At 41.3% G+C, this 16,173-nt stretch overlaps 1 protein-coding gene and 1 long non-coding RNA gene across 2 annotated transcripts in view; one reads left to right on the top strand and one right to left on the bottom strand.

Moving 5' to 3' along the window:
- The window catches only part of RARG (retinoic acid receptor gamma), a 122,801-nt gene that overhangs the window by 38,707 nt on the left and 67,921 nt on the right, over positions 1-16,173 (top strand). Inside the window, exon 2 of the mRNA XM_072134612.1 lies at positions 4,852-5,200. Coding sequence (XP_071990713.1) covers positions 5,008-5,200 — 193 coding nt within the window. The 5' untranslated portion in view covers positions 4,852-5,007. The remainder of the gene's footprint in view (positions 1-4,851; positions 5,201-16,173) is intronic.
- Positions 6,173-16,173, bottom strand: part of LOC140117675 (uncharacterized) — a 37,211-nt gene continuing 27,210 nt past the window's right edge. The window contains exon 3 of the long non-coding RNA XR_011853057.1: positions 6,173-6,277. This is a non-coding gene — a long non-coding RNA (uncharacterized lncRNA). The remainder of the gene's footprint in view (positions 6,278-16,173) is intronic.

Below are 16,173 nucleotides of genomic sequence, written 5' to 3'. Positions count from 1 at the left end.
ATGTTACGCTTCAGCTTGTGGGTAATTAGATTACAAAGTATAACAAATGCTCTAAACCTCTGTACACAGTGTACTACATCACATTACAACAAACTCGATTAAAAGAAAATGGCCGTGTTTTCTGTGGGTCTGGGAGAGCGAGGGGTTAACAGGTAGGGTTCATAAGAGGATTCGTAACGCAACTTTTTGTAGGTTCGTCATGAAAGCTTTCACATGTACTTTAGGTGAAACGGATCCTTGTGCATCTGTCTGGACCAGGGACTGGCATAAGCACAACTTCATCTCTTAACTTATATGAACATGGAAAATCTGCTCTCATTGCTTTTATGTGCTTCTCCTAGCGGTCACTTTTATGGCCTACAAATTGGGGATTTTTTTTAAGGCACAAGGTTCATGTGAGTGTATGAACAGCTCTGTCTGTTTCCTTTAACATTGAACACATGTATGTAAGAAATATATTGTACATTATGGAAATGTATTTTCCTTCATTTTATTGGCAGCGCTTGTTTCCTAATGGAACTTAATAAACATTCAAAATATATAATGTTGAAATTATGTTGTCCAAGATCATTTTAATATGGGTGACTAACCTTATCAGTGATCAGTATAGAGTGATAGGTTATAAGGGTCACCAGTCTTTAATTTGATGGGTCCCAATATGGACCAGAACACAGAAGAAAGGTAAGAATGAATTTGTTTGTTCTTTTAGATTAACCCCTACTATGAGTAGAAAAATTTGTATTGTGGACAACCCTTTAAAAAGAAATAATCAACAGATTGGGGTACATTTACTAAGGGTTGGCACACCGCATTTTCGTCGGGTTTCCCGACTATTTCCAATTTGCGCCGCATTTAACAGGGGTTTTTGGCGCATGCAACCGGATTTTGGCGCAGTCGCGCCGACTTTCAATGACACAAATCGGGGGATGTGGCTGTCCGACAACCGGACTGATTCGGACTAAGCGCGGCATTTACAATTACACATGCAGGATATCGGGTGCACGATCTTAGTGAATTGCGACGGACTTCATCCTCGTCGGACAACGCACCTCGGGGATCACGACAGGACCGGGCAAGGAAATGTGCCCCATTAAATCACAAAACAAGAAACTTAGGCTAGGTTGTCTAGGTTTATAATAGAACTGCTTCTTCTGTTTTGGTCTGGACAGTCTGTGCAATTACTATTGCCATTGGCGCCCTAATTACCTCATTGACGATAATCTGGTTCAGTTGGACTTTTGTTAAAGAGGACCTTTCATCATCTCACAGATGTGGAGATGCCCCAACAGTTCCTCAGATATCAGTCCCAGTACCTGACCATTATAATTCCTTCCACTGTCAGAGAGGAGGAGCTTCGAGGGGCGTGTGTTATGCTAATTGTCCTCTGACAATGGGGAGGAATATAATAGTCACATTTCTTATCTCAGTAACCTTGGAGGCTAGAAAGAAAATTGCCTCTGAATCTGTGTAGCTCCCCCTACATAATAAAATGTCCATCTCCACATTTGTGAGGTGGTGAAAGGTCCTCTTTAAGTTTTGCATTATTTTACCAGATGAAAAAGTCTATGTGCATTGTTGGGAAGAGTGTCCAAGATGTAACGCCTAATGCATTTTTTTTCCGTGGATCCGCAAAATATACAGTTGCCTGGCTATTGATGTGCTCTCAAGCTTCACCTAGTAGAAAAACACATAAATGGGCCCCAAACGGCTGACAACTGAAATCAACTGGATAAAAACATAAAATTTGTTTTCCATAGACCTGAATAGGCTTAGACACAAGAAAGAGTGAGAATTAGTTAGGATAGGATCCTCGTACTCTGAGTTGGGGGAGAGTAGGGGATCGTTTTTGTGATCGGTGGGCGTCTCAGCATTCAGACCCATCGTAATCCCCTTGTAATCCCCTATTCAGTTGACATTGGATAACTTCTAAACTTTGTGCAACCACATTAATGGAAATCTAGCATAAAAAAATAACCCTAATGGCTCTAGGGGTCTAACCAGAGCAGCTCTGTGCAGTAGCTTCACAGGCTGTTACACTGTCTCTCCTCCTCCTGCTCCCTCATCACTTTCCCCCTCCTTCTGTCTGCTATAATCTTACTGCAGCAATGAGTTTCATCACAGTGGGAGGGGGGAAATGCTCCTGTACACTGTAACCGCCTGTGAAGCTGCAGCACAGAGGGGCCTTGGTAACACCTCCCAGGGTCCTTATCATTACCATAATTTTAAAAGTTGATTTGTGATTAGGAAGGACTCCTGTGGCTAACAAATATAAAAAGATTACCACAGTCAGGATCTATGAGTAAGTGCCCCTGGTTTATCGTGCCAGATTTTGGTACATTTCCTTTAAGAAGTTGCAACCATTTTATATGTTAAAAAAAAAAGATATATGAAAGTGTATGCAAACATAATAATTTCCTCCTCTATTTCTGGTCTTGTGTGCGATTCTTCCATAGTCACACTCTGTGTTCCTTTCTACTTTCATAAAAATTCGCAATATAAACTGTGATTTAAGGGTTTAGTATTAATTCTGGTGGAACTTGATGCCAGTGCAGACTATCATGTGTAATATCATTTGTTATTTGCTCTCTCGACGACCCCTTTAAATAACAGGGATACTTTATTAAAGCGCAGCTGGAATCAGGCTAGTGACACAAACAGCAACATGTGCCATAGATTAGAGTAGTGTACATTTGCTTAATAAGAAACAATTACAGGCGGCTGCACACGCTGGAACTTTATGTACTTGTCTTCAGATGCAAAATTTTCACTAAAGTCGGGCCATCTACTAGTTTTATAAACAACTTAATGTAATAAATGTTTTGCCTGATTGAGCTTTACTACCCCCTTACCATTCTGTGGGACATTGTCTGGCTGAGTATATGAGTATATACTGTCATGTTATGGCATTAGTTCCATTATCTGCTCTTTAGAGTTAATCTTCTCCTACCTGGGTAACCACACTGATTAGAATTGGAATAGAGGAATTGGAGGTTGGGTGCACATCTTCTATTCAACGCGTTTTGAGGTCCTAAATTCTATGGCTTTTCTCCTTCACCTTGTCCTGTACACACAGGACAAACTGAAGAGGTAAACCCATTACAACCGAATGTTCCTTATATGTTGTGCACCTAACCTCCTATTCTACTATAATAATAATCATTATTTATATAGCGCCATCATATTCCGTAGCGCTTTACAAATCATAGGGGGCATATACAGATATAACATTACATTACAGAGTACAAACAGTCAAATGGAACAATAGGAGTGAGGGCCCTGTTCACAAGAGCTTACAGTCTATGAGAATGAGGGGGGGGGGGGGGGGAAGAGCTTAAAGAGAACCAGTCATGCAAAATATCCCCCCTAAACTAAATATATTTTCATAAACTGCCATTAGAGAGCATTGCCTCTATCCCTTCTATCCCTCTATATGCCTGTAAACCTAAGCAATGAGGTCCTAAAGCTGTATGCAAATGACCTGTGAAATGTCCAATGAAGCATTAGCATATTCAAGCTGTCCACTCTATTCATGAGTGGGAGGCACAGCCACACCCCCAGTGCATGACTGACAGCCTGTATAATGATGTGAGGCTGTATAATGATGTGCTTCCTGGTGCTGGTGGCCACGCCCCCTGCAGCCTGTGTGTACATGTGTGTCTGTTTAGGAGAGATACAGCAGCTCCAGGCAGCCATGTTACAGCAGAACATGTCAGATTCATGTGTAGCTGATGTCTGTGTCTCTGTATATTAGGAGGATGCAGCATGTCAGCAGATGACATACACACATTACCCATGCTTTACTATACATTACACACAGACATGAGCAGGGGGAGGAGAGGGGAGGGGTAACAGGGGTGACATCACTGCCTCTGACCATGTGACCAGCCTCATTTACATGATAAAGAATAGATGATTTTACAATGAATAATGTATGAAATAACTAGATAAAGGCTGGGATGGGATCCTTGTGAGCTGCTCCAACAGGTAGAGGTGACAGGACAAGTGACACAGACCTGATGACAGGTGTCCTTTAAAGTCTATGAGGATGAGGGGGTGACACAAGAGCTTACAGTCTATGAGGATGAGGGGGTGACACAAGAGCTTACAGTCTATGAGGATGAGGGGTGACACAAGAGCTTACAGTCTATGAGGATGAGGGGGTGACACAAGAGCTTACAGTCTATGAGGATGAGGGGGGTGACACAAGAGCTTACAGTCTATGAGGATGGAGATGGTGACACAAGAGCTTACAGTCTATGGGGATGAGGGGGTGACACAAGAGCTTACAGTCTATGAGGATGAGGGGGTGACACAAGAGCTTACAGTCTATGAGGATGAGGGGGTGACATAAGAGCTTACAGTCTATGAGGATGAGGGGGGACACAAGAGCTTACAGTCTATGAGGATGAGGGGGTGACACAAGAGCTTACAGTCTAAGGGGGTAATACAAGAGGTATAAGAGCTTGTATGATGGCCCAGCTATTCTTAATAAGGGAATAGTATAAAATCATTTAATAAATAGAAAATTGTAATGTACTGGTTGATCAGTGTATAATGTCAATATTACATATATGTTTGGATAACAACATAAAAAGTAGTGTACAAGAATAACATGTGCAACCTTCTATAAAGCAGACTTGTATTGATTCATTTGGGAGACGATTCATAAGTGGAGACATGCTATTTACTGATGATGGTTTATGATATAATGAGTAGGTATAAGACAATTTCACATTCCACGATGGTTACATTCGGCTGCAGCATGGCTATAGTCTCCACCGAACAGACGCTAATGCAAGCCCCTAAGACATGGCCTGAAACTAATGCTGATTTATTAATCTTACCTTGCAGGAAAAAATGTGAAAATCTACAGAACGATGTTTGGATCCTAAATCACTACACGCTTGTATCCAGGATGGATTTACGGCAGAATAACTAGAGAAGACCTGTTTCTATAAAGAGGATCTAGCGGGAGATATACCGTGTGACCAATATAACACTAAAATCATGGCTAATAGTAGCAAAGAGCGACTCTGTGGATCTGGTGCTCCTCTTGGTCACGTCAATGGCTATCCTCCTTCTGTTTACCCTTTTGCCTTTAGTGGAGGGATGCGGAGCTCCCCACCTTTTGAAATGCTCGCCAACGGGAACTTCTTCCGAAATTTTCCCACTGACCTGCCCAAAGAAATGGCTTCCCTGTGTGAGTATGCAAGTGAATTATTATTATGTGATATTATGAAATTTTGGATTCGGTACAACTTAAAATGTTCATTTATAAGAGAAATGAAGAGGTCAGTAAGACACTAATTTGTGTAAAATTCATGAAAACAAACCGATATACTAAAACCTATTGTCTAAGAAGGGGTAGATTGAAGGCGTTACCTGTCTACTGTATTAATCTGCTCAAGTCTGTGAATAATAAATCTAGCTATGGGTTCTCTGTGTCTGTCAGGGGAACGAGACATTATACATAATTTACAATCATTTATGACACCATTTATAATTTTTAGATGTGATATTGCAATGTAAGACGCCATATGTTATGTAGTGTTCTTACACAGCAGTCATCCTAACATCCCCATAGACATATACGTTTAGCTTGGCTGAGCATGCATGTATTCACAATTGGGAGAAGGTTGACAAACAACTGTGAGGTATTTCAGACATGTAGGGGCAGATTTATCAGGAGTGTCTGAGATCAGGACTGTTCTAGTTACCCATGTCAACCAATCACAACTCAGCTTTCATTTTCCCACAGCTGTTTATAAAATTAAAGCTGAGCTCTGATTGGTTTCCATTAGACACTTCTAATAAATCTCCTATGATCCTGCCATTAGGGAAAGTTTGGAACTTGATTTTAGATGGTTGTCCAGTTCTGTTGCCATTGGCATGTTGGGCCAAGGTACCAAAATCACCATTATAGTCAACACCACAGCTCATGCATATGAAAAGGATTTGCATAAGCCCATTTATATCCAATGAAATGTTCCAGGCCAGTTTTTAGGGTTAATAAAATAATTTTCTGGAGAACTATACTATTGGTTAACACCTATGCTAAGGCTGTATCCCAGCATGCCTCAGATTTCTGCTGTGGATTCTGTAGTAAAATACTAGAGTGTTGGTTTTGCAATATGTAAATCTGACAAGTATGAACATACCTTTAATATTCAATTGTATGCAGTAGACGTAGGCTGCTTTGGCTTGCAGAACTAATGGTGGAGAATGCTTATTATCTGGAAAATGGTGCTGAATAAGTGGGAAAATCCTTTCACTTGACCTATAATAAAAGCAGTATAAAACAAATGGCTAGGATGTCTGAAACACTAGTTACCTATAGGCATGTGAGTAGGAGGCAATAGAATTCCATATAATTCTATGGGTGACATATAAGTGATCCATACTACACAGAACTGAAATTCATCATATACTTAAGCAATTGAAGGTTTTGAAATATTCCCAGCATCTACAGTACTATACAAAAAGTCCTAGTCATCTGTGCAAGAAGTGCTGGAAAGTAAAAAAAGCTTTCAAAAATAGAATAGATTATTTTTTATTCATTAACAAAATGCAAAGCGAATGAACCAAAGTGATTAAATATATCTAAATTAATCAATATTTTGTTTGACCACCATATACTGTACTTTCAAAAGCGCAACAATTATTTATACAGATTTTTCAGGAACTCGGCAGGGAGGGTGTTCCCAGCATCTTGGAGAAATAACCTTATATCTTTTGTGAAGTAGACTTTCTATTCATGTAATTACAGAAAGATTGAATGATGTTGAGAGCGATGATCTGCTTGTTTACACTAAAGAAGGCATTGTCTGGATGTTTTGGATCATAATCCTGCCGCAGAATACTTTATGAACACTATTTATAAAAGCATCCTTACTTTGCAGCATGTTTTCTATACCTCCCTAAAACGTATGTATAGTATTGCGCACAATACCGATACATAGGCCCTGCACTCACCTAGCGAGTGTCTTTTTTTGGGTCCGTTAGGTCTACCCTTTATCACTGTATGAAGTAGTGCTAAAGTTGAAGTTTTACATTGGAAGTCTGTAAATATCAGTGAATAATAGACACACTGCATAGGAAAGTCGCCTACGCAGCATAATAGGGTATGTCACCTGGTGTGACAGAGGCATTTTGAGGTCAAATACTATTGAATGAAAATTAAAAAAAAGTGTTCTGAGTTTACTGAATATTTAAGTGTTTTGCCCTCAGATTACAATAAGATAAGTGCGTGACAGCTCCAGCCCCAGGCCATGTGCTACAGAATGTCAGCGTCGGCGCCTGCATTAGGGCACAGGCGCATAGAGGGAGGCGATGCCAATGTCTGGATGTTTTACACAAGAGATATTGTATTGTTCCCTCTAGTGAGCCGCACCCATGGGTGCAGTGGCTCATTCTTATGAACCTCAACATGTAATTATCTTTGTAATTCGAATAATAATAATAATAATCAGGAATACATACTGCCGGGCACTCCTGAGGGAGGAGCCTAATGTTCCTGTCTTTTCACTTTTTGTATTCCCTTCTTATGCAGATGTTTCCCAGCTCTTGACATCCCGTGTATATCCTTACATTCTACATCCTTTAGATATGGATATGTTACAAAGTGACATCTAAACATAATGTGGAAAATTTACTTACCCAGTTCTGTCGCAATCCCCGATTCGGATGGTCCGACGAGGATGAAGTCCGTCGCGATTCATGAAGCTCGTGCACCCGAGTTCCTGCATCGGTCGCTTCCCCGCCGAGGTCCGGCGGAGTTCACCTTATTCTTCCCGGTGCTTGTAAGTGCGTGTCTTGCGACACAATTCTAAATGTTGAATCTTGCGCGTTGTCCGAATCCGTTCAGTTGTCCGACGGCCCGCTCCCGATTTCTGTCAAGTCCAAGCTAGCACAGATGCGCCAAAATCTGGCGCATGCACACTGTGCATAATGAAGACACCTAACTTCATCACGCATGTTCTGAACAGGACCCATGCCACTGTTGCCTAAAAAATGTTGGGAACCTGTCAGCTATATAAGGACATAATGGCAGTTGTGGGACCCCAAACCTACTGACAGTGTCAGTAGAGCAAAGAAACTTCTAATAGGAAGTAAGACCCTAAACTTAAAATGTAATTATTCCAAAGCACCTGTGGTAAAATGGTGTAATGCCAAGGCCAACACTGCACAAGGGAGTTGCCCTATAAGCAATTCCTTGTATATTTAGATAGGGTCACTAAGGTGAACAAACACTTCCGGGAAGTTTAAGCAGTGAATGAACTTGTGTACACACCAAATATCTTTTGGCCATGAGTCAATGATGAATGACATGGCAGACAGTAATAGACACTATCAGTTTTGATAATTAACATAAAGATGGATTAATTGTGATTGGATTATTTTCGCTTTCTTTCCAAGGGGTCCCCCGCACCCTAGTGACAAATATGGCATTTCTACCATGTGTGGTTTTAATCAGCTTCTCTGTAAGCATATTTATTCCCTTCTCATTGTTTCCATATGTTCTTGCATATTTCTTCAGAATCATATTTGCATACAGAAATGACTGGTAGAAAGAAAAGACGCCGTTTAAAGGGACATTCTGCTGAAATGTGTTTCCTTCTCCAGCTGTTAAGTGTTTGATTTTAGTAGAGGTTTTTTTTTCTGGACGGCAAATGATTGGTCCATATTAAGCTGAATACTGATTTTTAAAGCTGATTACTGCACTTTTCGGCTATACTATAACCACTTCCATGTGCAGTATTTTTGGACATTATTGAGAAAAGCTCCAGTCATTATGTGTCATTTCACACTGATGAAACCTCATCATGACATCAGCAATTATTAGGCACAATATTGACATTCAAGTATATAAATTGTTTAAAGGAACCAGTCATGTTGAAAATGCAGCATGTTATAAAGCAGGAGGATCTGAGCATATTTGGGCTTTGCGCTGCACTTTTGTCAACTGTGCACCTTTTTCAGGGCATGCAACCCTTTTGTGGTGCAGCTGCGCTGGCTTCCATGCGACACAAATTAGGGGGTGTGCCGTTGGTTGGTGCGACTGATTAGGATCGAGCGACGTATTTAACTTGCAAATTGTGTCACACGCCCTACATTAAAGGTGCACCACTAAAAAGATCTTAGTGAATCGCTGCACACAGCATTATACATGGAAATATCACTTTTAGTGCATTTTCTGACTTTCTAAGTAAATGTGCTCCATTGTACATATGAGGGCACATTTACTTAAAGTGCTATTTTCCGTGTATAATGTTGCATGCACCAATTCACTAAGATTGTGCGCCAGAGATCATTAATCTGGCGCTTCCCCGCACTGGTCAGACAGAGTTCAGCATCTTTTTTGTGGTGCACCTTTAACATAGGGCCCCCTAATTTGTGTCGTATGGAGGCCTGTGCATCTGCTCCACAAGAGGGTCGCATGTGACACAATAGCAGCGCAGACACTTCTTAAATAACTGTACAGGCCGTTTCAGCCTAGAAGAAGGTGCACAGTCCAATAAAAGTGCAGCGCAAAGTCCTTAGTAAATGTGCTCCAATGTCCTATTTGCAGTCAGCATGGCAGGATATTATAGAGAAGGAGGATCTGTGCAGATTTACATATTGTCCTATTTGCAGGCAGCAAGGGAGAATGTTATAGAGCAGGAGGTGCTAAGCAGATTGTACATATTGGGGCACATTTACTAAGGGTCCGTCGGATGCATTTCCGTCGGGTTTCACGAATATTTGCCCTGAATTGCACAGGGTTTTTTGGAGCATGCGATCGGATTTTGGCGCATCTGTGCTGGCTTTCAAGCGACACAAATCGGAGGGCGTGGCCGCCGGACAACCCGACGGATCTGCGGAATTTAAAATTCAAATTGTTTCGCAAGATCAGCACTCACATACACCGGGAAGAAGATGGTGAACTCCGGCGGACCTGAGCGGGGAAGCAACACATTCAAGAAATCGGGTGCACGCTGTAAGTGAATCGTGGCAGCTCCGAACCCTCGTCGGACATTCTGGATCGGCGGACGCTACAGTACGGGTAAGTAAATGTGCCCCATTGTGCTATTAGCAGGCAGCAAGTTATAGAGAAGGAGGATCTGTGCAGATGTACATATTGTCCTATTTGCAGGCAGCATGAGAGAATGTTATAGAGCAGGAGGAGCTAAGCAGATTGTACATATTGTCCTATTTGCAGGCAGTCATGGGCTGTTATTCGACAGTTTTTTTGCTGGCTTTTTTAAAATTGCTACTGCACCTTGTGCTCCATATTTATGATATGTTGGTGCTACATTAAGCTCATTTTCAGACACTTACGTCTTTTCTTTTTTGGTCACTTAATTTGGGGGCAGCTTTTGAATCCCGACAATTTTCCTGCACTTCTATTTTTCAGACACTTTTTTGGCACAATTTTTGGCACATAATTACATCAACCAAAAGCAAGTCTACCAAAGCAGGAGATGCTGATGGGTTGTACAAAGTGTCCTATATACGGGCAGGAGAGTAGAAGGATGTGCTAAGCAGACTATTTATAGTGTTCTATCTGCAGGCAGCATGTTATAGAGCAGGAGGAGATGAGCAGATTAACATTCTGTCCTATGTGCAGGCTGATGTTATAGAGTAGGAGGAGCTGAAAAGATTGTGCATAGTGCCCTATCTGCAGTCAGCATGTTATAGAGCAGGCTGAGCTAAGCAGAAAGTGTACTTAGTGACCTACTATTGGAAACAGCATGTTAAAGAGCAGGAGGGGCTGAGCATATTGTACATAGTGTTATATTAGCATGCCTCATGTTATAGAGTAAAAATTGGAAAAGATTCACTCAAACAATTTATTTATCAATTCCTTTGTTATGATAGGATAAGTAGAACAAGCTAAGGAGTGCAGTGGGTGACCCTAGACTAGATGCTATATGTATACTCAATCAAAAAACCTTTCAATCACTAAACTGGATGTTCCACTGGACCTCTAATCCCACTAATTTAGGGAGTACATGCTACGCGCAGACTAGGCTGCATTTTAAGTGTGACAGGTTGTCATTAATACTTATGATGCTTTATATTGGACCGGAGACATCCGAATAGCTGTCACCTGAGTAAGGAAAAGATCTCTAAGTGGTTGTCCCAATTAAAACTCTTTTACAAAAATTGCCACCCTGGTCAATTGTCATTTGTCATTGTAATTGTCACTGAGAAGCTGGCAATGAGTCAAGAGCTTTAGAAGCAGACTGATACTTTGTAGCCACCTGATGCTGATGCTGCTCACAGACCTTTATCTTGAGTGGGTACAATTTATTTACATGTAGAACTTCTCATCTACTTAATGATTAAGATTAAGGATTTTTTTCAAATAAAGCCAGGAAACATCTTTTATTCTTATGGAGAGATGTTTTCCGATCTTCTTGATCTTCGTCACCACTGCTCATTTTTTCTTTACCTTTCCTCTTTCTGTCATGTTCCCTTCCATTCCCCTCCAACACTTTTTCATGCGTCTCGCCCCCGGCTGGCTGAATGCCGTGTCGGCATGTCCTCTGGTGTGAATTACGTGCCAGGACAGGCTTAAAGGGGTGTTGACTGGCACTCTGCCCACTTCAACATACAGATCAGGACAAGTACAGGAAGCTGCCTAGTTGCAAGACTGTCACTCACTCCCAGCTGGCTTTTAGCTCCCTCCCTGTCTTTTAGATAATATTAACTATTTCTAGTACATTGCCGCTCACACACTTGCATTATTGGTTTTTTTGGGGCTGTACTAGCCCATCCCTCCCTGGACTTCCTTATACTCCAAGTATCTTTTTGAAGAGTATTGGTAACATGAGAAATTTGTTTTTCCACCTCCACCTGTGACTCCGGCATGTCACATACCAATGACGTTGCTGTTCTTGTTGAAAAGTGATTTCTATTTCACAGAAGTGAAATTTTGAATTTTGCATTTGAAAGTGGAATATAACTTCCACAGGGTCTTAAAGACAATGAGGGTCTTTTGGTTTCAGGTATTAAATGTATGTATGGTTATTAAATGCAATATTGTTTTGCACCAAAATTTGTGACTTTTTGGCACATTTGTACCCTATATTCACTAACTTTATTTAGACATATGAGCCTCATTCCAATGTAGGGGAGATTGAGACGAGCAGGAAGGACCACTGTGTTTTTATAATTACATTCTTCTGGTGTGGTGTATTTTTACAGGCAATGCTTTCTGGGAGAAGCATGCAAATTAGATCTCCTCAAGATAGAAGAAGACTGCCTGTCTAGTGACATCTACAGGAAGCTACCCTGCAAGGCAGTGTCCTGAAAATTTTAAAGCATTTATTTTAAAAGCTTTTCTACAGTTGCCTTCATAGCCAGGTGATCCAGTGCCCTTTGCACACATCGGCCATAAATTAGTCGCAAAAGTAGCAGCTAGCTCATCGCTATCATGGACATGCATGGCATGTGGGCACAGTGCAGTAAGCACAGTTTTGCTTCGGAGATGGAGTTGGGCTGGGCTGCTGCGCTGCAAGAGATAGGGCAGGTCTTATAACCAGCCGGGTTACGGCACGGCCATTCGATGCCGGCTGCGCTCACCCCCTCCCTCTCCAAGTGGCTTGCGGCTCACGGCACACATCCGCTGCTGCGGACTTGTGCATGGGGCCTTAGTGGTGGGAAGTCTGGCTTAGTGATTAGGTTCTGCTCACTATAAAGAGATGGCTCTTCTGGTTCCTGAATGGCTCCCTATTCCATAGGGAATTATTTTCAGGTAGCCAGCCATCCATCCTCACGCCACTTTTTTACCCAAAATTTTCAGTTTAGAAGTGACATGGCCCAAAATAAGAGGCAGAGCTTAGTGTGCTATCGGCTTTCTACCAAGACCTGACTCCAATCATTCACCATAAAAAGCGTTTGCGAACAACCCATCAGTATCTTATACCTACCTATGAGGAAAGGGTCCTCTCATGTTTTCTCTTCATGTCTATGGGAGATACAAAAAAATTTGGAAAGCACAGAAAAAAACTAGAGGCCTTGCTTTTTTTTATTTTAAGACTTGTTTTTATTTATTTTTATTTAGTACATTGAGCTTTTTTGAATGGGCTGTTACATGTACCAAACCAAAAATGGAACTCAATGGGGGACATTTACTATGGCGTTTCCGCCAGTTTTGTGGCGCTCTCACCACATGTTCTGCTCTCCTACCTATTTATTAGCTGTCGGGGACAGAAAAAATTACTTTTTCCGTCTGCTCCGACTCTTCTCCGAAAAGGGGCGTGGCTTTGGCGGAGTGGAAACTCAGACAGAATTAATATGTGTCACAGCCATTTTTGGGCGCTGTAAACTGGCGGAAAGTAGACCAAAAGAAAACTGGTCTAGCAGGGACTGTTGGACACATTTCTGGTGCTTGGGACAGATTTTGGTCCCAGGGACAGAAAATGGGCTCGGGGACAGAAATGTCTCTGCACAGCTCTACAATATTAAATGTGTATCTTCTTTCCGAGAGCAGGTCGGTAACAAAGCCAATGCAGACACCGACACTCTAAGTAAATGTCCCCCAATGTATTGCTTTTGGGTCAAACTGATGGCTTTCAGGGCCTTGAGTATGGCTTTGTTATTATAATAACATGTTATACTAAGTTACATGATAGGGTCAGCATAAACTAAATTCCTTTTGGAAATTTTGCCTTAGCGAGCCACCTGTACAGGCTTACCAAGATGTAAAGGGGTTGGCAACTAATAACAAACTTTATCAGGATAAGTACAAGACCCTAATAGGGTGGCTCATATTGTACTTACCTTAGTAGAGTTTGCCTGTAGTGGGTCACTTGTTGTTGTGCTGGCTTCCAGAGGACGAAAGGGGCCATGCAGTCATTACTGTAGACACTGTGTACTGTGTGCCCCCATGTACTAAGGATATCCATAATTCTTCCAACCACTGTTAGCAGGTACACCGAAATGTGGACTGCAGAGAAACGTTAGCCGGGTAAGAACTATATGGGCGACCCTATTAGGGTCTTGTATTGACCTGGTAAAGGTTTCATAATAGTGCCAACCCCTTTAAAAGCCAAGGATGCTCCATTGGGGATTCTGGGAATGTAAAAGTATGCCTCAGTGTTACCTCGATACGCAGGGAGCTACTTTTCAAGGTCGCACTAGTGCACTGAAAAACTTATTGCTTTGAATTTTGCATTTAAAACTCCAAACTTATCTTGCAGTTTCGTAACTTGAGATGGGTCAGAGGGTGCAGTAGCCCAAGTGCCTTCCCCATTTAAAAAAAAAATATTTTTTTTAAAAATACTATGAATAACATTATGGTTTGGGGGGAGGGGGTCTGGAACAAATTTTGCATTGGGCCCCATTGGCCTCTGTTACCTTCATAAAGTCATCTCATCTATTTCTTGATCCCTCCTTTGTGCTATGTATAAGGTGAAGAATGAAAAGAAAAAATGGGAGATATCCCATTAAATTTCAATGATAAAAATACACTTGGACCAACAATCTCCAGCGACTTTATAAATCATAATGGTGTTATGTTTATCAATCTAATCTCAAGGGGATCCATCCATTCCAATCAGCGTAACAACAAGCTCATTATTTGTCAATAATAAGCCATTCAGATAAGGTCAAAGCCCTTAAAATTCCCCTCTCACCCTGCTAGTCAGCGTTGATGGCTTCCAGTATTAGAAGGCTAACATTTGCCCTCTGGAGAGTAGCCGGACACATTTCCTGACACCCTCAGGTACAGAGCCCTGTCCGGTCCTTGGTGACCTCATGACCTCGTCATCAGTAAGGTCAGAAAGTGTACCTTCGGGGGCAGTCAGCATTCTTAAGAATATAAAGTGTGGCCCATGTGTTTGGCTACATGGACATGTGTCCCAATATAGAGGCATATTAGTCATCTCCTACTTCTAGATTTGGTAACCACTACTCATATGATGACAACTTTTTGCATTTTACTACGTATGAAAAATAATATTTATCTTTATATTTGCAAAGTGATATAAACTGAGGACATCTACTGTATGAGTGTCAGGGCAATGCAGTGACGATAGAATGAAGTCACAGATATGGAAGCTGAGTATTGTTAAGTATCAGATTGTTGGGAGTCCAACTTTTTTAAAGGAGAGATGTTGTTAGGCCAAGTGTTTACATCTTCCTACTTGCTGAAGAAGGGTGAAGAAATCAGGCGATACCTGCCCACTGTCTATTTATTGTGAAGATCTTTAACTCTTAAAGGTGTATTCTCATGTTTAATAGTTATGACATATTGACAAGATACCTGTGGGACCTGAATCTATCTTGAGGTTGAGCCGTCGTCCACTGAGCCCTCTTCCCGGGGCCACTCTTACATGACCACTCTATATTCGGGTCTCTGGGAGACTAAGAATATCACAGTCTATACAGCCGTGTATTTTATCTGATTCCATAGACTTGAACCGAGAGTGTACGGGTGGTAATCTCCGCATTCAGCTTGTCTAGAGTTAAGGGGATCAGTGAACCCCCATTCTTGAGAGGTGGAGGTAAGCAGGACTTGGTTCCTTTAAAAGCTGGAGGGGTTTCCTTAACATAAGCCATTATTATATTAATCCCAGAAAACCCCTTTAAATTGGATTATAGTAACAATGCTTGCATGCAGCCAGTTTTGCACATTGAGGCATGTTTCAGGTGACTTGTAAAGGAGCTGATGTAGCCCTAAGGAACATTTTTCTACCTCTCATGTGTGGTACGTGAGTAATTTGTTATGAATATTTTAGCGTTTTGTTACCTTGGTATAATCCAGAAACAATGTATCCGTGTCCCATTTGTTTGGTGCTGATGCACTTTGTATTGATTGTGTTTCTTCTCTTTTGTCTTGTCGTCTTAGTTACCTCATTGAGATAGGATCTCTTTTACCAGGTAAAATGTGCTCTTGGGCATTGTTCTACTGAATCCTCTTGTGACTCGTTTGACTTTTGGATCAACTTGTACTGTGTGCGAAGACCTTTTCCATTTTGGGTTTAAGCTATTAAGCTGCATCTCACATGTGTTTTATATGTAGTGCATGTGACTAAAGCTAGAGGGAAGAATGTTAGTTAAATACCAGAGGGTAACAATGGGTATAATAATGAACAGTGAAGCTGTAAAAATAAAATTGTGATTTAAAGGGGTTGTCCACTTTCAGCAAATAACTGTTGTTTGTATGATGAAAAGTATACTTTCTGT

Source organism: Engystomops pustulosus, chromosome 2 (genome assembly GCF_040894005.1).
Source record: "Engystomops pustulosus chromosome 2, aEngPut4.maternal, whole genome shotgun sequence".
Classification (NCBI taxonomy): Eukaryota; Metazoa; Chordata; class Amphibia; order Anura; family Leptodactylidae; genus Engystomops; species Engystomops pustulosus.
Note: the sequence above shows the minus strand (reverse complement) of the source record. Positions and strands in the feature narration are given on the sequence as shown.